The 27357-nt window shown below is 42.6% G+C and overlaps 1 protein-coding gene across 14 annotated transcripts in view; it reads right to left on the reverse strand.

The window, feature by feature from the left end:
• The window catches only part of LOC103152843 (unconventional myosin-IXa-like), a 141608-nt gene that overhangs the window by 8540 nt on the left and 105711 nt on the right, over positions 1-27357 (reverse strand). For 9 of the 14 annotated variants that reach the window (XM_016661470.1, XM_016661468.1, XM_016661462.1 and 6 more), the window contains 29 exons: positions 22372-22493; positions 21058-21199; positions 18354-18549; positions 17566-17685; positions 15502-15577; positions 15211-15354; positions 14530-14569; positions 14319-14441; positions 13852-13932; positions 13651-13761; positions 13449-13571; positions 13217-13366; positions 12512-12816; positions 10904-12028; positions 9692-9782; positions 9318-9521; positions 7168-7262; positions 6962-7065; positions 6644-6864; positions 5899-6015; positions 5590-5778; positions 5352-5399; positions 5108-5219; positions 4622-4683; positions 3264-3456; positions 2624-2752; positions 2254-2359; positions 2026-2157; positions 1595-1718 (listed from right to left, as the gene is read on the reverse strand). In XM_016661470.1, the coding sequence (XP_016516956.1) occupies positions 1595-1718; positions 2026-2157; positions 2254-2359; positions 2624-2752; positions 3264-3456; positions 4622-4683; positions 5108-5219; positions 5352-5399; positions 5590-5778; positions 5899-6015; positions 6644-6864; positions 6962-7065; positions 7168-7262; positions 9318-9521; positions 9692-9782; positions 10904-12028; positions 12512-12816; positions 13217-13366; positions 13449-13571; positions 13651-13761; positions 13852-13932; positions 14319-14441; positions 14530-14569; positions 15211-15354; positions 15502-15577; positions 17566-17685; positions 18354-18549; positions 21058-21199; positions 22372-22493 (4785 nt within the window). The remainder of the gene's footprint in view (positions 1-1594; positions 1719-2025; positions 2158-2253; positions 2360-2623; positions 2753-3263; positions 3457-4621; positions 4684-5107; positions 5220-5351; positions 5400-5589; positions 5779-5898; positions 6016-6643; positions 6865-6961; positions 7066-7167; positions 7263-9317; positions 9522-9691; positions 9783-10903; positions 12029-12511; positions 12817-13216; positions 13367-13448; positions 13572-13650; positions 13762-13851; positions 13933-14318; positions 14442-14529; positions 14570-15210; positions 15355-15501; positions 15578-17565; positions 17686-18353; positions 18550-21057; positions 21200-22371; positions 22494-27357) is intronic. The other 5 variants (XM_016661473.1, XM_016661463.1, XM_016661474.1 and 2 more) reach the window with 3 other exon arrangements.

The following is a 27357-nucleotide window of genomic DNA, read 5'->3' on the forward strand; positions in this document are numbered from 1 at the left end:
TCATAACTTGCTGCGTATGGTGAACTACCAATTCCTCTGACAGTCGGACTTCTTAATGCGCAGGCATGGTACTCACTGCATGTTTGCTATTCTGACAGCGTATGGTAATCTGATAGAACAACGGCTCTCAGTGAGTGACACTCCAGTCCTATCTAATAAGTAAAGAGTCGTGGAGAAGAATCGACTGTTTCTGAATGTCACCTCACTATATTGCAGACTTTTGGACATAGCGTTGTCCCATATATGCGACAAGTCAGTCAACACCTCCGCACAATAATTCAGCGCAGTGAGTGACTTTTTTCCATCACAATGCTTATGTGTCTCTGTACAGCTAGCTTTGCTAACATCACGTTAACGGAGCTTACCTTCTTTGGGCTACTTTTCTAAGTGACGAAAAAAGTTAGACGTTGTCCCCACCGTCTGTGAAAGCGAAGCGATGTTGAGTTAGCTCTGGCCATCGGATTTCTTACTATTTTTGCAGCGCTATTATATTACTGACGATTAGACAAACATTTTCTGCCGCTGAGAGAAAACCACTGCGCATGTCCTGGAGTGCCCCGCGCGAGTGAAAGGTGGGGAGGGGCGGGGGAGGGGGAGAAACAGAAACGCGTAGTTGCTTGGATTTTAATCGGTTCGTTTTGCATCCACTGAAAACAAAGATGTTAACAAATAAAGTGGACAGAATGCTGCACATTTAGGGATATTTTCAAAGTTGCGGTCTCGACTGGTCTTGAAATAAAATGCCGAGTCCTCAGAGCCCGAGACCAAGACAAGACCGAGACCAAATGCGGTCGAGTCCGAGACGAGACCGAGACCATCAAAAAATGGTCTTAAGACCGGACTCGAGACCAAGACCAATTTCGAGTACCACAACACTGGTTTCCAGTAACAAAAAAGTGTGTTATGATCAATTAAATGCGCTGATACGTCATTGTGCCTGCTAAACACATAACGCAAAGTGGAGTGGTGGACCGCTCCAAGATGGCCGCCCTAAATCTCGTCAGCGACAATAGGCAAGAGCGGTCCATGAGGCGTCTATCCTTATATCTATGGGTGTAGCGCTTTAGCGTTAGTGGAGCTAATGTTTATGATTAGTGCTTTAGGGTTCGTGCAACTAACTGTTTTGCTAGCAGTGGCCACCACTGGCAAAAACATATATTTATATCATTTTCCTTCAGTTTCACAATTTTTCACTACTTTGTGTTGAAAATGTTCAAAGGGTGTGAAAACTTTACAAAGGACTGCAATCCCACATTATGCTCCTCACAGGTTAGCGTTTCCTTCAGATATGTTTATTTTTTTCTTTAGGGTTGTTAGATCTTAAGAAGGGTATCATTTGTCTACATATAAAGACATATTTGCTTACATGTTTAAAAATGTGTTGTTGTTTTTTTTTTAAACAGTTTGGATGAAGATGTATATGAACTCCTGCCATGGCCGAGTAGGAAACCATGCCAGCTGCTCATGGAGCAGAACACTGCTGCTGCTTAAATGATGAGTGGGGGGGGACAGGTCCAGAAACGGCCATAGATGATGATCATCTACGCTGCAATATTGATCTCAACAGGTCTGAAACTCATGAGGCCAGTCTTACCAGGGACCTCCTGATGTGGGTCAGCCTGCTCTTGGCTTTGCTCTCTGCAAACTCCAGACTGCTGATGTCCTTCAGACGAGCTTTGTACTTGCTCATCTGCTCGTTGATGATCAGCTCCACACACCTGCAGACGAAAGAAAACAACGAAAATCAGATTCATTTGGAAAATGGACAGAAAGTGATTTGCACTACCAGTAAACGATAACACAGATGGAACAAAGTTCCAATCCTAGTAGACTTCCTGCACCTTTAGAGCTTATTTGAGGGGTACAATTGTTTGTTTGTTTTATTTTGAAGTCAATGTTTAAAGTTTAGCTTTGAGTACCAATACTTGTGGAAAAAACAGGAACAGCTTTCATGCAACTCAGCTGTAAAACCCTTGCTGGTGTTCGTGGATCCAGAGGACTGTTTGGATCCAGAGCGAGACGTACGCTGTGGTTTTGCTGATGTCCTGGACACTCTGCAGCGGGTCGATGGTGTCCGGACAGCGGAGGATGCAGGGAGCAAAAACGATGGCCAGAGCGTTAGCGGACATCCTGTTGGTCTCCTCCTGCAGGGAAATCCTGCAACACAAACCAGCACAAATTCAGACTTCAGGAATACATCACTGAACAAACACAAAGAACTGAACCATGTCGTTTTTGGGTCTCATCCCCTACCTGACCAGGTGGAAGATGAGGCGCTCCAGGGTGCTGAGGTGTGTCCTGCTGAGCTGGTCGATGACAGAGTACACGCCTTGGATCACCTCCCGCTTGTCCGGTTGGCCTGGAAACACAAGGAGCTCAAACCGGGTTCCTGCACATCACATTATGTCAAAAGTCCAGTTTTTCAGAGGTTCCAGTCTTTTTCAGCCAACATGGAGGGATGAACACACACATATGAACTGTTTTCCATAAGTATCCATAAGACTTAAAATACTTTAATAAAATCCAGATCTTCCCAGTCTGAATGCCGCCACTACTGGAGCATCATAAAGGTAAACCAACAGGCGGCACCTTTATGCAGAAAACACAGAACTAAAGAGCTTACCCATGGCTCTGAGGAACTCTTCATACAGTTCAAAGGTCATGAGCGGGCTGGGCAGGTCACGGAGCCACTGCTTGAGAACGCTGGCAATGACATGGATGTTGTAGTCGTCCAGAATGACGCTGCTCACATCTGGAGCAACAGAAGAAGTTTGGATGCATGAACTGTAATCATAGCTATTCAGTCAGTAAAGACTTGGAGCAGGAAGGCAGGATTATTTTTGTATTAGAAATCTACAGATGACTATTATTTATGGATTTTAAGTTTTATTGACTGTGATTACGGATCTTAAAAGCTAAAAATCTGATCCTTTTCCTGACAACACTCTTCGGTGCAGAGGTTGTAGCTGCAGGATGAAGACTCAAGTAGCCATTTTAATTTAAGTTAATTTTGATAGGGACAGACACACATCGACACAAACTGAACAGAACAGCACTTCATGTTTGCGTCACAGTGTTATAGCAACAGCTATAACTTGACCCTAGATGGGCTTTTGAACCGTACGTCTAAAAACTAGTAAAAACTGAAGTAATAACCCGTGTTGTGAGTATCGATAAGGTGTTGAGAAGACACGGGAAGCTTCAACAGGGAAGCTGGATGTCAACGACATTCTCTCAGCTGAGAACATGGCAACGCATCTCACCTGTGTCCAGGCCCTGCCGGAGTTCTTTGATCTTATTGGTGGAGCCCGACTTCCTGTAGATTCCCTCCGTGTAGAGGCCGTGCATCTCGATGTAGTTGATGAGTTTCTCCACCAGCTGGGGAACGGCGCGCTCCTCACTGGTCAGACGAGACAACTCCACCCCAAACTGACGGGACGACAGCTCTGGGTCGTACTACACACACACACACGCACACGCATGCACACGCACGCACATGCATACATGATCAGAATGGCAGCCAAAACAGAACGTGTGTCAATCAGGGTTGGGCCATTTCACATGTTAAAAGCAACCATCCCTGAAAGTAGGAGACATATTTACTTTCGTAGGTTTTTGTTACATTACAGGAAGAATCTAAATAGGCAGGTTTATGCAGGCCAGTACTTTATATTTCAGAGTTCACACAGTGCATCACTCAGAAACCGAAGTACAATCCTTTAGTTTGGTTTTCCCAGCAAAAATCTGACAGTGTTCAAACATCTTAATGCAGTTAAATGTAAAATCCAGTGCAGACATTTTTTTATAGTGAAGTCTCCTCATTTGTAAATCGAGTCCAGACGGAACAATACAAAGGTTCCAGCCGGAACCTTTTTTATGTGTTGAAGATTTTAATTAAGTTAAAATCTATGTAGTTAATAAAAAATAACACGTCTAAGGCCTGGTACATAAAAAAGGCTAAGCACAGGAAGTCCTGGGACAAAAAAACGCTAATAAAAACCATTGACCAAAACAAAGACTAAAATGGTTTAGATCAAACTATATTTATTAGAATTTAATATTCAGGCTTAAATCCAATTAAGAACAGCAACACTTCCAAAATGATATTCAGCAATTCTCGTTTCCCAGTTGGACTTTATGAAAAAAAGAAAAGCAAAACTTTCCATCTCCTGATTTGAAAGTGCACTGCAGCAAAATGTGGTTCTGCAGAGCATTTAGATAGTTTTGTTTTTGTATAAATCACTTTCCTTGTACTTCACAGACATGCATTACCTTTCCTTTAAAACATGTTGAGGTTTGTTGTTATAATGTGACAAAAAGTGAAAACTTTAATGAGTTTAATGAATTTTATGTTTTGCAGCTGTGAATTTTTTCTCTGTAATTTTTTTTTTCAAGTTCTGAAATTAGAAGTGACTTTCTGGGTGTAACAACTGGATGAAAGAGGAAAAATCTATCAGCATCTCGCCTTTTAATTTGCCTTCATGGCGCTAGAAGATAAACTATATCATCGTTGCTTTGACTGAAATATTTTCCATCCTTTGTTCTTAAAGGAACAGTCGATTGAACACAGCAGCATCCGAAAAAAAACCATAAAAAAATAGAAGATCTGCATCAAACATACCTTTTTACTGCACTTGGTGGTCATCTTGGAGCAGCACTTCCTGTGGCAGGCGTAGCGGCACACTGCAGACCGAAAACAAACAATGCTGTCAACGCAGCAACAACTCCAGCCCAACCAGAAAAAGAAAAAGAAAAAAGAACTGAGAATGGGGTGAAGAGTCAGAGCGACCGGAGAGGCGGCTCTCTCTGCGAAGAAAGCTTTCTAACTAGATAGAAGACGGATTTATGAAGGGAGAGGGAGGTGTAATCAAATTTTGCCGACACTCAGGCACACATATGGAAAGTGTGTTGGTTTAGTGGGAAACAGTGTGCACAGAGAGTGTGTTGGAGTGGTGGCAACACAAGCTACACACACTGATGGGAAAGTCTGGGAAAGACTGTGGTCTGTAGTTGTTCATTCTGTATCTTTGTTCTTTAGCTTAAAATCATCTTTGGGTCAATTTATCGTGTTTTTCATATGACATTTTCTAAAGGTTTGTATCCTTACATTTGCAAACACAGGCTCGGTCCATCATCCAGATCAGGGAGGAGCAGTACTCGCAGTAGGTGGGGATGCTGTACTGAGTGGACTTAAAGATGTGGCCATTATGCTCTTCCACCTGCAGGGGGCAGCAGACCCATTAGCCAGATCACACATTAATCAACTCCAATTTTCTTCAGAGTTGCTGTATGTAGATCCTGATGACTACAGGAATGAAGGATCTCTGTATTTTGGAATATTTTAAACTTACGATGTCAGTTTCCTTCTTCCTAGATTTTTTGCGTTCGCGCTTTAGAGTCTAACAGGAGACAGAGAAAAATGGGTTACCTTGTGCATTTTGTACATTTACTAAACTTTAAGCACAGCAATAGTTCACCAAACGTAACATTAAATTCTCAAACTACGATTATACCAAACATCACTTGTCTCAAAACTAAACTCCAACTAGCGTCAAAGGATGTGAACCGTCTGGTTTTCATCTTTCATACCCTGCCGATGGTTCCCTCCATGGGTTTGTACTCGGTCATGAATTCGTCCAGGAAAACCTTGAAGGTGTTGACCCACACTTTCACCGGCGACTCACTCCAGTCCCTCTGCTCCAGACGCATAGTCTTCTCTAGGATGTGCTCGAACAGCGCGTGCAGGTCCTTGTAGCGGATACTCCTCCCATCATCCATCTGACAGGAATAAAACAAAAAAAGAAAAAGAAAATCACTAGTATTACTTTTAAACATGTTCAATGCTACATGTAGTAAGTTTTCAACAATTGCAGAATTGGATGATAAAAAAAGACGTACAGCAAGGGCGGTGGAGTATGAGTTGAAGATGTTGATCCTGAACTCCTTCAGTGCTTTCTTGAAGACAACATCGACCATGGTGTCCTTTTTACTATCTTCTGAGTCCAAGTCAGCAATCTGTGGAAACAAACTTGTTTGACTCAAGAATATTTTGAGGGATTTATTGATCTGACAACATGGCTATTTGTTGTTAAAGCTTCACATCACATATTTGATTAACCACATTTTATGTGATACAATCTGAGCTCTAATGATCATAAATCAAAATGTGGCAAAACTGAGATTGAAAATTGGGAAAAACTTTTGATTGGTGCTAGATGGCACACTTCCGCTAACTCGCCAACAGCTCAGCTAATTTGGTTGTTTAGCGCTTTTACTAACTTTGAAAACATTTAGAGACCTTAGCTTTCACCAAATTATTTTTCAGAGATTTTTCCAAGATACAAACATAAATACAATATCTAAGGGCATCATAGAACATATAAACTTTTATCAAAAACAAGCTGGAGCCTTTTCAAAGGAAGATATCACTTGAGTTGAAATTAGCACATTATGGTTACTTCTGCTAAATATTGTTTTGGTGTAGTGCTTTAGGGCTAGCAGAACGAATGTTGATGACTAGCGCTTTGCTAAGCTTTTAGTTAGCATTGCCCACCACTGGGTGCTGGACTTGCTAGATTTCAATAAGCTCAGCTGTTTGTGTAAAGCGTTTAGGGATATAATTAGTGTGACAGGATAATCTGACCTTCTTCATGAGAAATTCGTTCATGGTGCGGTAGTCGTGGGCCGAGGTGAGGATGTGCAGGGAGTCATTCTGCCACTGGGCCGGTTCCACGGCGATGCTGCTGATCTTTAGGCTGCGGCGCCGCTTCATCTTTGGAGAGGGCTCCTTGTTCTCCTTGGTGTCCCGGATCTCCCGCGAAGGAGCCACTTCCAAGTCTGGACTCCGCGGAGGAGACGCACTTTCTAACAGAGCAAAAATAATGGAAATTCACCATCAGTGATCGTAAGATTTACTGTGTGTGTGTGTGTGTATAAATTGTGTATTTTTTCCTGTCGTTACCATGCATCTCACCAGCCTCACTCCTGCTGGTTTGCTTCTCCCTTGACAGTTTTTTCTCGCTGTGTTTCGTCTTGCTCCAGAAACGCATCCTACCTCTCATCCTGCTGAAATTGACGTCGGATATCCATGACAAAAAGTGAAAAACTCAAGTTGAGGGGCTTTGTTCTTTCTGAATATGTAATTTAAAGAGACTAAAGAGATCCTACCTTCCATCCTGACTGGAAGATTTCCTGAGGATCTCCACTTTGCCCAGGTCCCCTGATGACATGGTCTTATGGATCTTCTTCTGCTCTTTATGAGACTGCAGGGCAGAATAAAAGATGTCAGAAAACCTCAGTCGCCCTGGAAGGCGTCAGATTTGTCCAGGATGCTGAAGAAGCAGTCAAAGTTTACAGAGACTCTCCAGGAACACGTTTCTTTTGCCGCATCAATCCCAAAGAAATCAGTGAATCATATTGGAGATAATAAGAACCAACATAAAGTAGAGTGTAATCATGAAGTAAATGTGTTTTTAGCTCCACCCATCTTTCTTCTATCAATTCTGCCCAACTTTCCTACTCCTGTTGAAAAAAAAAACTACTAGCTAGTGAGCTAGTACATTAACTCACTAGCTGATACCATAGAAAACTAGCTAGGGTACATTAGCAGCCAGTTAGCGGTAGCCTCAATTGCCATCTAGCTGCTTGCTAACCAGCTGGGGTACTAGCTAGTTAGCAAAAGCTAGCTAACTTTTCTGCTCCTACCATGGATAAGTGAAGCTTTATCGCTAGCTAGCTGGACAACATTTGTTTTTGCCACTGGCTCTCTGCTGAAAACCGGTTCAAGGTCATGTGGATTCTGTTAAAAAAAACCTTTTAAGCTAGGCACTACAGGGTTTTCTGCTATTTTTTGATTGTAAGAAAGCATGAACCTCCACAACCAACCCCTGTGTTTATTGTTTTTTGTCATCCAGGGTGGAATTAATGAGGTCTTAAAGGGTTGCATCACCGAGTGTTGACCTGTCAAAGCTAGATTTATACTTAAATAAAACTATTAACTGATTAAGTGACTTCTGTACACCTGTAACCGGGTACAGCAACCATCTTCACAACGCCGTCGTCCAGTTTGCAGACAAACCCACCGTGGTTGGGTTGGGGTCAAACACTGCCATCATCACCACTAAGCCCAAAGTGATGGTTGACTTTAGATGGTGGAAGTGTGACTGATCAGCAGAACTGTTGTTGCCCATCTTATTATGTGCATATTTGTTTTGGTCACTGCATTTCTCTGTTACATGAGTCAACAGAACAGCTTTGTTGTACTACCACACATTGTATGTTGGTACAATGACAGATTTACCTTCTTGGTTGCACTAGATTTTTGGGGCGTCAGAGTGAAGGGGCCTGAATACATATCCATAACACCTTTAAAAATGTTTATTTTCACTTCACAATAACACACTACTTTGTGTTGGTCGATCACAAGAAGTCTCAATGAAATATCTTAGAGTTTGTGGTTATACCATGAGAAAAGTTACATCTATTAGTAGAAGACATCAACAGTAATGTGCTAACAGAGACACTGACAGAACCAGAAGCCGAACGTAACGCTAATATAGGGTTAGGAGATGAATTTATCAGTGAGACGTCGCTTTGTTTAAAGTTTTCTCTCAGTTTTCAGCATGCAGGAGACATGCATGGCATGCAGAGGGACCGTCAGGACAGATCCATCGCAGCAGGTCACAATTTGAGAGGACAACATGTTTCATTATGATCTGTCACAAGACACAAACATGTGATGAACTTCGGCAGGGTGTCCCTAATTGGCCTCTTTTGGACGCCAAGGGACCCCTGGAGATCAGGTAACTCTGACATTTTCAGTTCTTTCCAACAATTTTTCCAAATCAGATAGAAAACCTCTGTTAATGTAACTTGTTACTCTGTTTTCCTTCATTTACCAATATGAACTAAGAAACAAACAGGAAGGAAACAAATTGACATCCAGATCATTTCACCACGGCGTGTAACACCCCTACTGCTGGTGTGTCCCTCTAAAGAAGTAGAAGAGGTGAGAGATGAAGAAGGCAGTGATGTCTGGAGACAACCTGGCTCTCAAGGTATGTGCTGCATGCACTGCAGAAGGTGATAGACTTCTTCACCTTCGCTGGTGAGCGGAAACATGAGTGGATTATGTTCAGACTAGTGCAGAAACAGCTGTTTTGTGTTGAAGGTGGTGGTGAAAGTGGGGTTAGCATTGTTAAATGACCTCCGCCCCCGTCGCCGTGTGTGACCAGATCCACCCAAGAAAAGAAAAAGGGTGGAAGAAGGCGGGGCGAGGGGGAGCAAAGTGGGGACCCCTGGAGATCTGGTATTTTTACCATCTCGGAGTCACTGTGACAGTCGGTGTTGGGGCGGGCTCGTGGGGGAGACAGGAAGGGGGGCAGCGTGCAGGAGTGTGCAGGGATGTAGTATTCGTCGTCGTCGTCCGACTGGGTGGCCCCCTCCGAGTTACAGCGGGTCAGGAAGTCAGAGCGCGTCCGGGACATTCGGGCTTTCTTTTTGGGGCCGGGGCGGCCCACCTGCTACCAGGTAACCACAGCAACAAGATCAACACTCTGCATAGGCGCACATGCGTAATGCAGCTGATGACTGGACATATTTCCAGTGGATACCGATATGCCTTTTATGAGGTGAAAACACAAACTGAACTGCATGTGGTACGTTGGGGAAGCTGCATGCTGATGTTTCTCACCTCTCTGCTTCTGGATCCAGCAGATTTAGAGTCGTCTCTGTGCATAGAAAGAGAGAGAGATCTCTCCTGGTTCACCAAATCCTTATCCGACCTGCAACAGACAGATGTGTTTCAGGAGGCTGGACACAAAGACTCCAGTGTTTTTCCTTCAATCACTGCCAGACTGGGAAAAAATCTCTTCTTCCAACATTTCAAATGTTACTTTTGAGTCCAGCATAGAGCACAGTTCTCACTTTAACGTCCTAGAGCTAATGCTCTTACGAGTGTTTTGTGATTATTCAGTTACACTCCCAGTAGAAATCAGAATAATATCCCCACCCATTGAACATTTGCACATTTTGCTATATTATACCACAAACTTCAATGAATTTTATTGTTTGTTTTTTTTTATAGTGGCAACCACAGCATTATCCACTTAATAGCAGAGCTAAATTTGCGTTTAGCGACTTAATGTGCTTGCTAACTTTAAAAACGTTTATCTTCCCCTAAATGAAAATTTCCAGTTAATTTCTCAAGTGCTAATTCACTTGTTTGTTTTGTAAATGTTCAGTTGAATAAAGTTTGACATGCATGTTGAAGCTTGGTTATGTACTCTTTGAAGCGTTTATATCCATCTCTTATTTTGAAGGGGGTGAAGGCTGCTTACAGAGCAGTTCCTTTTCCTCTCCTCATCTCCTCTCTCTCTTTTTGTTTCAGTTCTGAAGCCCTGATGTGGTAAATAGGGCAATATTAGAAACACGGTCAGCGATGCGATACTGAAACCATGAGTGGAAGGTCTGATCCAAAGACTCATTTCCTGAAGCACAAGTAATGTGCTTCAGGAAACACATTACTTCAGGAAACACTAGTAATATGATAATATTACTAGAATATTATCATTGAACATGGTAGGTATCAAGATGGCTGAAATCAGCACTTAGGATTAGCTTCTGCTGAACATCATAGCACTTTAATGCAAGCAGAACTAATGTTTAGGATTAGTGACACAACACTTAGCTGGTACTACAACTAAACGTGTCGCACTGCAGAATTTTCTAAAATTTTTATAAACCACATGAACTTTCTTGAACCTCCCCAATACACTCTGCTGCACATCAAGTCCTCACACAATCGCATTGAAGTTCGCAGCTGTAATGTAACAAACTGTCAGAAAGTCCAAGGAGACGTTGTCAGCAGCTGGTGTGTGTTGTTCGGTGCTCAACGTTTACTCACTTGGAGAAAGGCAGCTTGCGTCTGGGTGGAGAGAACACAGTGCTGGACGGTTTCTCCACCATGTTCACGATCACAGTCTGAGCGGAGCTCTTCTTCTGGGCTTTTGGCGGTTTGGTGTCCAGTATCGGGCTGGGAGCCTCCTGTGCAGGACGGACCATCTTCCTTTCCTGCTTACCTGGAAGAACAGTGGAGACACCGGACTTTTGGCCGATATGGACGTCCACCTTTGGGGGACAAAGTGCTGGTTCCTCTGGGTTCTCTCTCCGTAGTGCTTGGGTTGGAAGCTTTGAGGGCTTCTCCACCCCAGCTACATCTCTCTTTGCCTGGAGGAAGACTTCAGTGGGTTGTTCCTTGTGTGTGGGTGCACCTACACCTTCACTGGGTGTCGTAGAGGAGTCAAAGGGTCCCGCTTGAGAAGCTCCTTCTAGGGTGTGAGCTGCCAGCAGCTCCCCCTCCTCCACAGGACTCTCTTTCTGCATGCTGATCAACACCACCACAGGCCTGCGTGAAACTGACTCCTTTCTTTCTTTGATGGATCTCCCAGGACTTCCCAGGTTGGGTTTATTAACTGGACTCTGGTCCGAAGGGATGTAAAACGTGGCCCTTGGTCCCTCTGACCTCAGCTCCTTCACTGGTTGCTCATTGTGGTTTGAATCTCGGAGAATTTCCAGAGGTCTTCCTTCTGTCTCCATTTCGTCCACGCTGAGCATCTCAAAGCTGCCGTGACTAGCCAGGGATCCCTGTGGCGAGAGTCTTTGATGACGGTCGTCCGTCTGAGCGAGGCTGCTGTCGGCGGTGGTGTCTGCATCTTCTGGGACAGAACCCCCCATGCTGGTGGTTCGGACTTTGAGAAGCTCCAAGCTGAACTGGGCCTGCTCCAGTTCTCTCATGCGCCTGCTTTCCCGCTTCGACCGGTTCTTGTGGCTCATCTCGTCCATACTCCTGGATTGCTCCGAGTCCTCCTCTCGGTCCGTCTTGGTGGGATCGGGTTCCTCGGAAGAGTCTACGCCGACAGAAACGTCCAGTCCTGATGGGACCAAGTCCTCCAGGGTCCCAGCGTCCGTCTCTGTGTCGGGCCTCGGCCGTCTGCTGAGCATTTCACTCTGCTCCCTTAGTAGTTTAAACCTGGAGGTGGTTTGAAGTTAAGGGTCAGAAATGTCTCTCTCAAGAGCTTTCAGATAAAGAAACCTTAAGTCAAACAATACTGTTCTTGGCCACTTGGGGGCAGCAAATAAAACTTTTTAAAATGGATCTAGCAATAAAGATGTCTTTGTTTAATATTGAGTTGCTCAACTGATTATTAGGAGTTACTGTGGGAGCTGACATTCACTGATCATCCGAGTTAATTTTACTTAAAGTTTTGGGTCTTTGCTGAAACATCTGAAACTTACTTCAATACGTTTCAATTATGCATAAAGTGTGGTTTCTACACCAAGCATTAGTAGGATGAATACATTTTTTGAACCCCATTTAAAATTGAGAAATGCACAAAAACAGTTAAACTAGTGTGGCAAGTTCGACATTTTTTAAAATCTAACTCAGTATTTTATTGTCATTTAGAAATTAGAAATACCAGATCATCTTAAATACTTCTGAATCTCCACCCACCTGACTCGAGCCAGGTATCCCCGGCCGACGGCCTGCAGCTGCGTCACGGAGCTGCGTGTCCTACAGAACCGGTTCCTCTCCCTGACCCGCCTCCAGGCTGTCTGGATGACCACGGCCGCCTGGGTCCAGCGGCGCCGGCGGCGGATCCTCCAGCTGCGCTGTATGGTGACGGCGGACGCCCGCTGCTGCAGGAACCGCCTGCGCTCCCTGTACCCGCGCCACGCTGCCTGCAGACACACCGCTGCCGCCTCCTCAACACCCGAGTCCACGCCAGACTGCCTGAGGAGACACGATCGCCACCATCGCTGGAGATCGCCATGGAGACGGAAAAGCAGGGGTAGGTTAATAATGGAGAAACAGAGGACAGGACCGGGTTTGTTCACTTTTCTCACCGTAAAATTCAGGCAGTTTTAAAGGTAAGTTTTCAAAACTTTTCAGATAAAAACAATTCAAAAGAACTAAAAAAAAAAAAGTCTTCTATTCACGTTTGTATGATATAATTTATTACTGATCTTAATAGTCTTGTGATAGTATTTACATATTACAGCAGGGACTGCTACTTTTATTTTCTGAAATGAATAACAATGATTTTGAGAACAATCTTCATTGGTTTGAAAGGTCTTGACCAAAAAATGCCAAGTGGAGAATAGCCAGGAAATGAAAACCATGAGAAGGAAACCAAACATCCCCGTCTCTTCTTCTCACCTGGATGATGCGCGCCGCTCGCCTCATGCTGACAAAGTGTCTCCTCTCCAGGACGGCTCTGAAGCGGCGCTGCAGCATGACGATTCGCCTCAGCACTTCCTGGTGGAGGAGGGTCTGCAGACGCTGGCGCTCCGCCTCGCGCAGGAACACCTGGCAGAGTTTAAGAAAAAAAAGTTACAATCAGGCGGAAACGAGAGAGAGAAGACGGAAACCCGACTTCCAGGAGACGCACCATGGTGTGGCCCACTTGGTACCCGGCAGGAGGCAGGTGGATCCGTCTGAAGAACTCTCGGATCCCGGACTTGGTGGGGCTCGTTCCCCGAGGCAGCAGCACATGAAAATGGCGAACAAACTCCTAAACGGCGACAGACAGTTGATGGGAGATCCGGAAAGCGACTGCTAACCATGTAGCATGTTCAGACTGACAGTGTTACCTGGAAGGTGTGCTTGATGCTGTATCCCGACTGGCGGATCCGGACCGTCTCCAGCATTCCGGTGTAGCGCAGCTGCCTGAGCACCAGGCTGTCGTTGAAGCGCAGCGGCAGCTGAGGCAGACGAGGAGCAGAAGAGTTTAGAGGAAACATGGAGAGAGTTTATGGAGAAGCTGTAGATGCTGAGTGAGCTGCAGGAAATACCTTCTCTGCATTGGAGCGGATGCACTTGACGAAGTACGGCTCCGATTGGTCCAGAGTCTCCATCAGCTTGGTGAGGGACACCTGACGATGCAAACACACAGAGGTCAACATCCATCCATCAGTCTGTTCATCCGTCCATCAATTCATCTATTTGTTCATCCATTCATCCACCATCAATCCTTTTGTTTATTCATCCACAAATCTGTTCATCCATCCATCCATCCATCTGTGCATCCATTAATCAGTTTGTGATTAGCATCAGTTTGTAATTAATCAATCGATCACATTAATCAATGTGATCGATTGATGAATCCATCATTTATCCATTGAGTCCATGTCTTTCAGTCCTCAGGTTTGTTTAAAAGCTTCATCATCGTCTTGCATAGCTGCATGGCTGAAGTCGGAGCTCTTGGCCCGTGTGGTGCAGTGCCCCAGTTCTTCCAGCAGGGGGCGGCAGCAGCACTGACCTGGAACTGAGCGCTGATGCTGGGCGGCTTCTTCTTCTTGTGCAGGTGGAGCAGAGACTTGGTGATGCGGTCATGGAGTGTCACGCTGCTCAGATAGCGCAGAGACTTCACGTCCAACAAGTGCTGCACACACACAGGCAGGAGCCACATGGAGCTTCGTCAAACACAGCTAACAGATCCCAGCCGTCATGTCGTCGGGTCAGTCTCTTACCTTAGGAAGGCTTGGTTTACTTTTGCAGTTTTTGTTTCTCCTGAATAAGAGAGGCAGAGCTTTAATTAGCACAAACAAACTACCAGATGATGTTTATGTAGGAGCAGTCCTGTGATTTCAGGGTTTCTGCTGGTTCAGACTCAAAATTAAGGCTTTTAAAGACCATCATCAATAAAATTTAAGACCTGACAGAAATGCACAAAAGAAAATCAGATATTTTACATAGTAGCAGAGCCAAGCTACTTTGCACAGAATGCACCTAGCATCGTCTGGGTTGGCCACAGAAGTGAGACAAACACTGTGCAGCCAATGGCGATGCATTTACATTTTCCTATGATGGAGGGAGACATGCTAGCTAGCTAGCTAGCAAGGGTTTATAAGCAGCTAGTTCGCTAGCCGCAACCCCCTCGAGTCACAGAATGAAATGAGGATGAAGTCTGCAGATTAAAGGTGGGCATTTATTGTACTGTTTATCATTATCATGATACATTTGTCATCTTGATTCAAATTTTGATTTATTGTTGTCAACATAAAGCCCCCACCCCACTGCAGGGGACTCAAACTTTTTCCTTCATTTAACGTACTGAAGGTCAACTTAATTTTTTAATGAATTTCAGACATTTTAAGGCCTTAATTCTAGATGAATGAATGTAGGATTTATTGGCCCTGGTTTTGACTCACAGTAGGATACCCTGAGCTCTCTCCAAGAGCTTGCTGCTGCCTGAGTTCAGGAAGATGCCCTCTTCCTCCAGGGCGGGGCTTCCTGATGACGAGACACGACCCGATCGCGAGCTGCGACCGTTGCACCCAACGCCGTAGCCATCCCTACGGGGAGAGAGCGGCACGGTGAGGGCATGGCATTGAATCTAACAATAGTAATAATATCATTCCACTTCCAGTCAGCTTACAGGATAGAGCAACTGGATATGTGATTAATAATTCAGGAGTGGATTATTAATGTTCTGTACTCACCAGCTGGCCTTCTCATTCAGGGCGTTGGTGCCTTGAAGATCCGACAAAGGCGTTCGCGGATTCTTCCGAGTGATACCTGGATTTGGAGAGATCACAGGTGGAAAGGTTATTAAGGATTTGTTTGGACCGTATCTTCCAGTGTGGAATGATCAAATGCCAAACAAGTTCAAAGACACGTAAAAAGAAAAAACAGCTGCATGTCTTTGTATTTATTGTCCAGATGTAATAGAGTTCCTTCATGTGTTGGGATGGACTCGGGTTCCGAGCGTCGTCCATGGATTTTCCTACTATGTTGGCGTCCAGGTTAGCCTGGTAAATACCAGATGCTTGTTCTACGCTTTGAGGTCTTGACAAACGATTGCATACTGGAGGCGTGGACTCTGTTCAAGCTTTAAACGATTGGATCCGTTTTTAGCCAGTCGCTAACATTTAGCTATGACTAATGTAACACCAGCTCAATGAGGCTTATGGGAATTTTTGACGCTGTAAACAACTTCGTTGGGACACGACACCTATGCCAGAAATAATACGTCTCCAACATTCTTCCTCCAATGCCATTGGCAAATCACAACCCTATATAGGCAGATTACAATTTTAATTTTAAAAAGGAACAGAAAATCAACATCATTGTTCACAGCTTCTTCTGTTCGCTGATTCTCCCGGTAGAAGTCGAGCAAAGACAGAGCAGTGAAGGGAGATGAGAACTGAGCGCATAGGAAGGCAACGGCCAGGCTAGTTCCAGGCCAGTCCGTTCTGAAACCAGCGTTAATGAGTGTGTGGGATCATTGCTCCATTACAACCAAATTTCAACCTGACTCAAAAGGTCACTTTCAGATAAATAACAAAAACGACTCAGTTGGGATGTTCAGCAATTGCATAGAACCCACCAAGGCTTTGATACGACCATGAACTGAAACGGCTGAACACCAGTCTGACTGACAACAGCTAAACATCAACGTGGACCAACAACATGGAGCGAGAGGCTGCTGACCAAGAAAGAAGCTGCTGCTCCAACGTTGATATTTTCAAGCAACATGGACAAACTTTTAAAGTCTTTTGGCAGAAATGCTCGAACGCCAGACAAGATGAGGTTTTTCTACTCAACCAAAATGACAAGAAGCATTTATGGAGGAGTCAAAGTGTGGCTTTGAGACATAAACATTATTTACCAACTGTGAAGCACGATGATGGTGGCATATGGAGGCATGATTGGAATTATGATTTTGAAAGACTGCCTCCAAAATCGATCAAATTTGATGTCTGACACTTTGACATGTGGGCTTCAACAAGACAAGGAACCCACTTAAATTAGTCTTAGAATTGATGAAACGGGTTAGCATTTATGTTTCTGAGATGAACCTGACCAAAGCCTGTTGAAAATTAAGAAGTTAGACTTAAAAGCCATTTAAAAAAAAACCAAGCAGCTAAATCTAATTATCCTCCTGTTTCACACTGGGTCTTACATTTTGTGTTGCATGGCTACAAAAAGCAGTGAAACAAGCTGCATTCACGGCTTTGTCTTCTGACTGCAGCTAAACCCACGAATGAAGGAGCATAACCAGAAAATCTGTGCTTGTTATTAACCTCCGCTGGCGAAGAAATGCTTGCCTCATTTGTGCGATCACTCGTGCGTGGGGGCATTACAGGGCGCGAGCTTTGCTTCGAGGCGAGTCAATGAATCCAGAACTCAGAGGGCTTCACATTCGCTTCTCCTATTAACTGCTGTTGATAAATCTGGAATAATGAGAGACTGAAGGCAATAAAAAAAAAAATCTATTTTTCTCACTGTTCTTCCAGTGTCGCTTGACAATTTCTTTAGATGGATTTCAATTGTAAGTAAATAGCTTTGGACTGGAGGCGGATGTGTTCTACACTTGTGAGATGTGAGAAATCTCACTTAAAATAAGCCAAGATAAAACAAAATAACAATATAGGCTTTGTAACGAGAGTCTGTTTAATATATTTAATGTAGATCATTAACATTCTGTTAATGTGGGCTGTTTATATAAATTTTATTTCCTAGTTTAGGGAAAACAACAGGAGTCACTTTTACTTTCAACTTACTGTATTTTTCATCTTTACATCTCTGAAGGATCTCAAGGCTCCGCTGGTGAACCGGGTGATGAATGAAGCTGAAGCTGTCAACAGTTTTGACTACAGGGCAGGGAACAGCTGCATCATTCCCTAAAACACAAAACACATAATGTTATGCTAAATGGCTACATGTTTTGCATAATGAGTCCAGAAAACACACATTGGTTTACTGTTTATCTCTGAAAACACATGAAACTCAACACAGTTAGAGTTTTAATAAACCCTCATATGTTCTCATGTTTTCATGTGAAGTAGTTTTCTGAAATGCTAGGCTAACATTAGCATGTTTCTCTCCATTTTGATATGACTTGTTGATAACAGCACCTAAGACGCATTTCACACCCATTCCAATTTAGTTTTGTAAGATCAAGTTTTCAAACACAGCACTTTGATTTGAATGTCGTACAGTTTATTGACTAGCGTTTCGGCTGCTTTCTGTGCAGCTTTCCTCTATAGAAACAGCTTTCTGAGTATCATTTTAATGGATCATTTTAATAAAAAACAAACAATTTTTATTAAAGAAAATGCAGATTTGTTAGGTCAACAACATAATGTGAACATTTAAAAAGTCTTAAAGGTTAGCTACGCAAAATATGCGTACGCAAAATATGCATAGCTTGGTAAAACCATAGGTATAGGACACTAAAGACTGTAATTCCTATCAATAACTTATATAATGATTCCTTTTTTGTACATGAGTGAGCTCTAGCTCATTCATGTACAAACTTCCTGAGGCTCTACAGTCGACTGTGGCTCACCTGTTTTTTTGTGGGTGTGTCTGCGGCCGGCCTCCCTGAAAGCCACAACGGCTCTGAAGTAGGCCCGCAACACGGCCCACCGGAAGGTTGCCACCGGGTCGATCCCCATCAGGCCGCAGATGAAGGCGTTCTTGCTGCTCTTCAGCAAGGCGACAATGTCGGGCCTCATGTGGTCCGTGTTCTTCTCCCTGAAGTCCTGAACGAAACGGACCAAGAGCACATTAGCACCGCGGAGGCTAATTATCCAGTTTTTCTTTTTCACTTTTAAAGCACAAGTTTTGCTGTGAAAACAAGAAAAATTATGTTATAACACAAAACCTTAGAGCCTGATCATCGTACCAAACAATGGCAACCGGTTTTACTGTTTGCTAAGCAGTGGAAAAACATTTGGCAGCACAGTTTACAACTACTCACGGCCAAATGTTTCTTCATAATTACGGGGAAGGAATTGCAGAGTTAAAAGAATAGTTGTGCCGCTTTGGTTCTTTCACAGCATGCCGAATATACCATAAAAAAAAGAGGGTGCTGTGGTCAATGAGACTAAAATGTCCATTTTTCAGCCAATATGGAAAATGTTATGTGTACTGAAAATCAGCACTGCGTTTAGCGCTTTTGCTAACTTTGAAAATGTTAGCGCACTTAGCCACCCCAAAACTCCAAAGCGCTAATTTACCTGGATGTTTTGCAAACTTTCAATAGAATAAAGTTCAACATCCGTGTTGAAGCTTTGGTTATAGCCTGTTATGAATTGTCCAGATAAGCTAGATGATTACATATTCATGCTCTTAAGTTGAAGTGGGTGAAGGCAGCAGCTCAGTTTCCCCTCCTCCATTCTCTTTTTTTCCTCTAAGAAACTTTATTGAGCAAATGTCAAGTTTACAACAAATGAACGAGGTTTCCAAAAGAATATGATTCGATTCACGACCAAACAACCAAGGCTGTAAATTAGCTGAAGCCTTCTGACTGATAACACAGGTAGGTTTCAAATCTTTTTTTAATAAAACGATTCCCTCCTCCTGTGATGGAAGTCAGCCTGGCGTCACATTCGATTCACCGCCGGAGCCCTCAGCAGACGACTCCTTCTCCACAGCCGCGATAACCAGCTGTTATGGATTTCTATCATACGGCCTAACAACAATCTGCTCAGCCCGCTCCAGCACATGTGCTTCTTATCAGCGCACAGCTGGGAAACAGAGAATTAGATCTGCCCACAAAAACAGGCCGACAGCGCCCCAAGTAGAAGTGGTGCTGCTTTCTGCGCTTACATTTTAGCCCATGGCTTTATTGTTGGAGGCTTTGGGTGTCAGAAGGGAAACCTTATTTATTTAGGATGTTAAGGTCTCAGATTTTGACATCACTGATATTAGGACAGTTTGCAGATAGTAGCAAATTACGGAATCCTGAATCCAGGTAAAGAAAAATAGAAAAGATATAAAAAACATAAATAAGAACCCTCAATGTGTTTCTTTTCCTCCTCTCTCACACATTTCTTGGCTGTATCTCATCAGTGTTTTGGCAATGATAGGCTTCCCCATTCTGAAAGCAGCTAAAAACCTTCACACAGGACAGCTGCACTAAAACGGACCTAAACTCCCAACACAAATAATAAAATATTGACATCCCCGGTGATTATACTGTGCTATATATATATATATCACATTGAAAAAAATGGAATAAAAATGATCTTTTAAGTGGTGAAAAAATGTTTAGATATAAATATTCTTACAAGTGTCATATTTGTGACAAACATGACAACTTCAACAAATACTCCATATTTTAACTAATTTTCTTCCAAAGGCCCTGGGCACTTTGCCATAGCATAAAGATAAAGTAGTGGGAGACCTGAAATAAAAATCCGGTCATAAAACGAAAAACAGGTCATCACTGAGTCTGTCTGCTGGATAATAACTTAAAACATACAGCAAACCAACACAAAAATGCTTCAGTGGACAAAAAACCTCAGTCCCCAAACCTAAATCAGAAGGACTGCTTAGACAATTTGTGTATCCTTAAAAAGTTTCAAATTTGTGCATCTAAAATTAAGGCCTTAAAATGTCCTCAATTAAAATGAATTATAAATTAGCCATAAAATACATGAATCACGTTTTAAATTTTGTCATGCTTTCTATCAGGCAAAAGTTTTGAGTCACACTCTGACATCTTCATTGCGTTCTCTGACTCCAGGTGGTTGAGGCTACCACCAACTAGCTGCTAATATATCCTTGCTAGCTAGCTAGCTTTTTTATCTATCATGGGTAAGTGCAAATGTATCACCAGTTTGCTGGATGGCATTTGTTTTTGCCACTAGCTCACTTCTGTTACCAACACTTGCTAGGCTCGGTGCATTCTGTGCAAAAAAACATTTAAGCTAGATGCTACACGGGTTGAGGTTGCGTGAGAAGAGCCTTAAAGGCCACAAACATGGCCCAGAAATGTTACAATGTTTGCTATTCCTGGTTGTAATACAGCTGGATCTCCCATCCATTCCTATGTTTATATATTTTTAGTCTTAAATTTAAGTCATTAAAAGGTCTTAAATTTGACTTCTGAAATCTGCACATACCCTGTAAATCCTACTACTTCTAAAAAGCTATAGAGACAAAAACATAAAGGACTCAATTGACCTACTTTGTGGTTTTTAGACTTCTTTACCAGGGAAACCAGGAAGCGTAGAGAGCGCCGTGCTCAGTCAAAGACATCTCACCTTGACTCCATACTTGACTTTACCAGCGTAGTGTCTGATGATGAAGGCGGGCTCCATGACGGCGGGGAACTCGATGTAGCCGTTTCCTTCATGCTGACGCTTGAACTTGTCCAGCAAGGTCTGATTGGAGGCCTGGGGGAAACTACACAGACAGTTTTTAACGTGTAATCTCTGCCGCGGCTAAGCTCAAGCCTCAAGAACGTCGAACAATTCGAACAGACGGAAAAATTTTAAGGCGACATACGGTAGCTCCCTCAACCTCAACCTACAGTCAATGTTTGCTCAGGTTCACGTTTCATCTGTTTTCGACCGGCGGAGCATTACACCCTACGGCTTTCAACAGGAGCTCGAATCAAAAGAAGGAATACCTAATGCGGATTCAGAAAACTTCATTCCTCAAACATGCAAGGAAAATATTCCCCCACAAACTCACCCTTGTGGCCCAAATCTAACCAGTCCCCCCTTTTTTTGCACATTCTTCTTTGGTGGTTTCACCTTTGATTCATGGGCATTTACCATCTGCTACGAACCTTTCACTGGCTGGATCAACATTCCAGGAGACGTTTCATATCATCTAAACCTATCCTCCCATCACCTCGTAAAAACACTGCAGGTTAAAGACTATTCTCAGGGGTTGAAAAGTCTGGTACTCCCCACCTGCCCACCCCCACATGGCGGTAACCTAATCCGTCTCTCAAGAGGCCCCGGACTCCTGCTAGCTTCACTAACTGTGAGTGATGAGAACTCTAAGCATCTTCCCTTCTCTCCCTATAATCTGTTAGCATGAAGCTTGCTGAGTTAGACGTAGTCATAGAAGAACTGAATCATGGGGCTGAATGCAATTGCACAACACAGTTTGCATAAGATCAAAAGTACACCCTTACTTAATTCGAAGGTTTACCTATCAGGACATAATGAAAACAATATTGCCTTTATCAGGTTCTAAAACTGTCAAAATCTAACCTGAATAACAACAAAAAAGTAGGCAGTTTACTGGTTTGAAGCACACATGTATTAAAGGGGTGGTGTAAAACATAGTGCCATTTTATAGCACAAAACAAACAACTATGTTACCTTCAGTTACAGAATTATTCTGTGTATATATCAAACATGAGCTAAAAGAAATGCAACTTTGCAACTGAATGCCTTGAAATTGGGCCTCTGTCTCTTTAAGAAGCTCCTGCTCTTTCTGACAATCACTTCAATGTTTCTCAATAACCCTAGCCCTCCAGTAAAGCCCAGACCCTGATGTTTAAACCCCTCCACTCTTTTCACATTGACTGAATGAGAACTGACTCCAGTGCTGAGACGTACTTGCACTCCTCGTCCAGCAGGTGGAACAGAGCCGTGGGTTTCTTGCTGATGAGGTTGAGGCAGCCGCTGTTGTCGCTGTAGTCGATGTTGTGCCACGTGATGCCCTCAGCCCGGTACTCTTCCTGGAAACAAAAGCGACAAATGACCTCCATTAATGAAAAACATAAAGTAATGAAGATTAAAGTAGGTCTGAATAACCTGGTAACTGATTATCATGATGCCATTACCTAGTCACTATGGAGATATTAAAGACAATTTCCCAGGTTATATGTTTCACTTGGCAGTTCTTTCTTGGCATACCAGTGGTGGGCACACCTACGCTAATCCGCTAATACACTAGTAGCTTAGCAAATTTTTTGTTTAGCGTTTTTGCTAACTTTGAAAACATTAGCACACTTAGCTTCCCTTAAAAAATTTTTTTTCCATATATTCTAATTAACTAATATTTCCAGCTGTTTTGTAAACTTTGTTGAATAAAGTTTGCCTTGTGCATTGGAGTTTCTGTTAACGACTGTACAGAAACAAAATAAAACACAGTATATAAATATAAATACAACACATAAGGCCTTTGTGAAACGTAAATTATAATGTCAAAATTAAAGTGGCGCTCAAGGACTGCAGTCTCTCAAGAGAAGATGGAAGTTATCACTTTAGCTAGATACCGTGTTAGCGCAGCGCTTTAATGTTAGCTGAACTATAGATTTAGCACAGCTAATGTTTTAGTTAGCGGTGGCCACCACGGATATTTACTAAAGCAGATTCAAATAGCTTCAAGTCAATACCCGAGACAATGACTATGACAACAGCAAGTAACAGGAGTAAAAATTTTTCATATCCATGTATTCTTTCCACAGTATCAAACCTAAAACCCAGAGAGAAAAAAAAAAAGATTTCATTGCACCGAAAATCCCAAATCAGAACCATTTAAAATGGCATATTAACCGTGAGTTAAAGCAACCCGCAGAGCAATTTTCCTCAGGAGACCGGTTCCAGCTCTGGTCATGTCCTCTGATTATCCCCAGGGAGGAAAGAGACACAGACTCCTTCAGCTTGGACGTGAAGTAAGGGAGGAATTAAAATGTGTGGGTTGGATTGTGTGTTAAGTTTCCCTCTGCAAGAGAGGATGGTGTGTTCAGGCACATTTGACAGAGGCATGTAAACAGTTCTCGCTCCAGCAGCTCACCGGTCACAGTGGACGGCTGACAGAAACCAAGACCAGGCAAGCTCAAAACGATCAGCGGTACCGAGGCAGTGAGCAGAGGAGGGAACTGCTATCAGGATAATCAATAGAAAATATATTTTAAAAAAAAACCCTTAAAAATCTAAAAAACAGCTAATTGCTCATTTTTCAGCCCAATAAGACCTGGCCCTAAATGAGTGCTAATCTCAAAATAAAGCCTTAAATTGAGGTAAAATGCATTCATTCTTCTTATGTGAAGAAATAATATCTCTTAGAAAATTGCAAGAGGCCCAAATAAAAGTAAAGTTTTTGTTTTCGATTTTATCAAAATCATTGTTGCCCGTAGATGCTCAACAAAGAGGGAAAGACAAAGATGTGCGGAAGGTTTCTTTCTAAACCTGGATATGGCTACTACCTGAACACAAATTAACAAGTGAACTAGAAGTGAGGGCTATGGATGGACTTAAAGTTTTATCAAAATATAATTAAAAAAACTTTTTGTTTAGGTAACTAGACTAACTGTATGCCTGTGACTGCATGACAGTCACAGGCATCACAGCCCTGAAAACACAAATACTGCTCTTGAAAAACATTCCCATTTGTAATACACTTCTTTAGGCGCAAAAAAATAATGCAAAGTATCTGCATTTAATTACATTTTCTAATTTAATGATGCAAATAATGAAGAAAACAGTAAAACTAACAATATGGACAGTGTTGTAGGGTTTAAACATTAACTGGAATTTATTGTGACGACGATAAATCAAAATAATATATCACGATAAATGATACGATAAATAACCACCACCCAACAAGCTCAGCAGGACATTTTAAAGTGACATATTCAGCCTACATTTTTTTCTGTTCCTTCTCTTTTGCTTTGGTCAATATTTCACAAATAGTCATAGATGGCGCTACAACACATCCTTCCGCTTCAGCAGGGAGAGAAAACAAAATGCTGCAGAACATGAATTTATTCGGTGCATTTGGCGATGCATTTGTTTGGGGTATTTTTGTCTCTCCAAACATGCAGTGGTTACTCTATTTAGCTCGCAAGAAAGAATAGCTAATGAGTGATGCGGCCTGAAAAAATAAGCTTACACAGGAATAGAGCAGAAATGCCTGTGTGTGTGCGTGTGTGAAATACAAGCCGAACCAGTTTCAGGGCAGTAAAAGAAAGTATGACAACCATCCGCAACATTTGCCACCTAATAATTAAAACTGAAACCCCAGGGTAATATTTAAGGTATATCCGATGCATCTCCCTCGGTATTTTTATTTTTATTTTTTTACCTTCCATTTAATGAATCACTGACGGAGCATTCGGAACATGTGGAGTTTTTATGTTTTAAACAGTGGTTGCAGTACATCATACTCAGTGAAAACAGAACCATAAAAAAAGCTGCATGCGTGTGCGCTTGCTTAAACCACATTAAGGCGAGAGCTCGGTGATGCCTGACGGTGTTCAGCTGGTGAAATTTGTTGTGTCTGAGAGACACTGTGTGTACACACGTGTTGACTCAAAGAGAGAGAGACGGAGAGAGAGCGAGGGAGACAATTAACTGCAGACACGCTAATGGAGAGATAAACACAAACACACACACATCCGTTTTATTGCAGAGCACGCAGCACGCTAACGTAAACAGGCCGACCCGGCTGTGACTCAGGGCGAGAGGCATTTGGAGACCGTGGGTCGGTTACGCTTCGACTCAACAGCAGAAAGACTCGCGCGTTATCGCGTCCCACGCGGGGCGAGTCCGGCGAGTCCCGGACGGACGGCGGCGTTGAAAACATTTCAGACAGGAACCGACCTTAAAACTCCATCTTTAAGCTCTTCCTCAGCTGACCAACTCAAATTTATTTTTAAGTTATTAACAAGGACTCATAATGATAATGGCTAAGAAAAGCTAGCTGCAAGCTAACTAGAACAAACTGAATTAGATAAAAAGTCACAACAAACTAAAATTAAACTATAATGAAAAAACACAAAATTATTGTAACCCTGCTAAATACTATAGATTTTAACAAAGACTTTCATTAAAGGTTCAAACTAGCGTTTGACCTTTTCAAACCCTGTCTGAGTGGGTTTCACTTCGACCAGCCGAGATAAAGCTCAATTAAGCAAGTCACAAAAACCGGAAGCCTGATGAAAACAATAATGCTGCTTCCACTGGACAGCAGATGACCAACATGCAGCCAGATGGACAGGAAAAGAAAAACAAAAAACAAGCAGAAAACATTTTCCCAACTCACCCAGAATGTCCTCACAAGAGGAGAAACACAAGCAGCTTTTTTATTCCTGAATCTCAAGACTTCTCAAAACAAAGGCTAAATCAAACATGCTGGACATCTAAATATGGAGATTTTGCTCTAAAACACAACTCTTATGTTTATAGAGTTATTCAGACTTGATTCTTTGATTCTGAATTTTCTCTAAAGTTTGAAAGGTTTTCACCATCGGCTGACGTCTGAAAGTAATGGCTAAAACTCTATTGAATATTATCAAACCTTACAATTTATTGGACAAATCAACATGCCATCGCAAATTTTAATTGCTTTTTAAAGTTATTAATTTATTTAGAATAAAATCTACCCTTCCTAAAACACATCAGTTGTCCTCTGGTGATTTCACAACAGTCCGAGTACATTTGTATTTTTTCCCATTTTTTTAATCAACTTGCTGCTACACAGGTCTTTAGTTTTAATCTGCACAGCTGCAGAAACTCTTCAGAGTAGTGCTAACTATGTCGCATTGGCTCCTGAATGCCTCCTGATAGTCGTGTGAGAGCGAGACTTTCAGCACCTAGCAAGAAAGCTATATAGCTTTTTCATAAATGTGGCGCTATAGGGAACATGCTGAATTTGAGAATGCTTCTATCCTTCCTGAAGAGCTGCTATTAGGATTTCTGGTCATTAAAATGGGACGTTAAAACGTCCCATTTAAGAGTTAGCTTAAAATGCTAACTCTGCCTTTTTTTTCAAGTTTTTACATACTCAGCTTTAAAGGGAGCGACCCCATTGGTCAACGTTACTTTTGCACAGCGTACAGCTTAATGGGCATTCAAAGCAAGAAAGCCATTAGAAATATCTTGAACTTTGCTCATTTGGTCTTAAATGATTGAGTTACGTCTTCACTATGCTAACAAGTTTGGCTAAGGCCTGGTAACAAGCTATTCATTTGATTTGGCTTTGTTGGAGCAAAGGTTGCAACGGTGCTGTTGGTCACATGATTCGTGATGTGGAAAAAGTGTTTCTATTGCATCAATTTCAAGATGGCCAAAAAGCGCCTCATTTTAACCAAAAATCTGATTTTTGTTTTTAAATCTGTGAATTTGTTTTTGTAATTTCAATTTACTCAGCACGTCTCTGCCTGTTCCTTAAAACGTTGGAATGAATACGTCCACCATACTGTGTGAACTGAGAGACTTGACGCATATGAAGGCAGGCTCAGAAATCCCAGAGCAAATCCCAATCTGCAAGCAGTAATAATAATAATAATAATAATAATAATAATAAATCCCTCCAGGCTCCCGCTACGCCGAAGGAAGCAGGGAGTTGTGTTGTGGTCGATGAGGTTGGTCAGGGTTTGGATGTGCAGCATTTCCTCCGTCCATTAGTCAGCTTTCGTGGGTGCGTAACACGGTGCGGCGCTCTGGGAAGCATGAATCGTGTTTGGCCCAACGCCCTCAGTGTGGAGGTGAGGAAGGCTGACTGGCTTGTGTTTGATCTATACATTAACCTCCATCGATCCCCGTCTGTCATTAAGCAGGAGTTTGTTTTCATTGGGCAAATCGGGAGAAAAAGGG

The sequence above is a fragment of the Poecilia formosa genome, unplaced genomic scaffold (genome assembly GCF_000485575.1).
Source record: "Poecilia formosa unplaced genomic scaffold, Poecilia_formosa-5.1.2 Scaffold330, whole genome shotgun sequence".
In the NCBI taxonomy this organism is placed as follows: Eukaryota; Metazoa; Chordata; class Actinopteri; order Cyprinodontiformes; family Poeciliidae; genus Poecilia; species Poecilia formosa.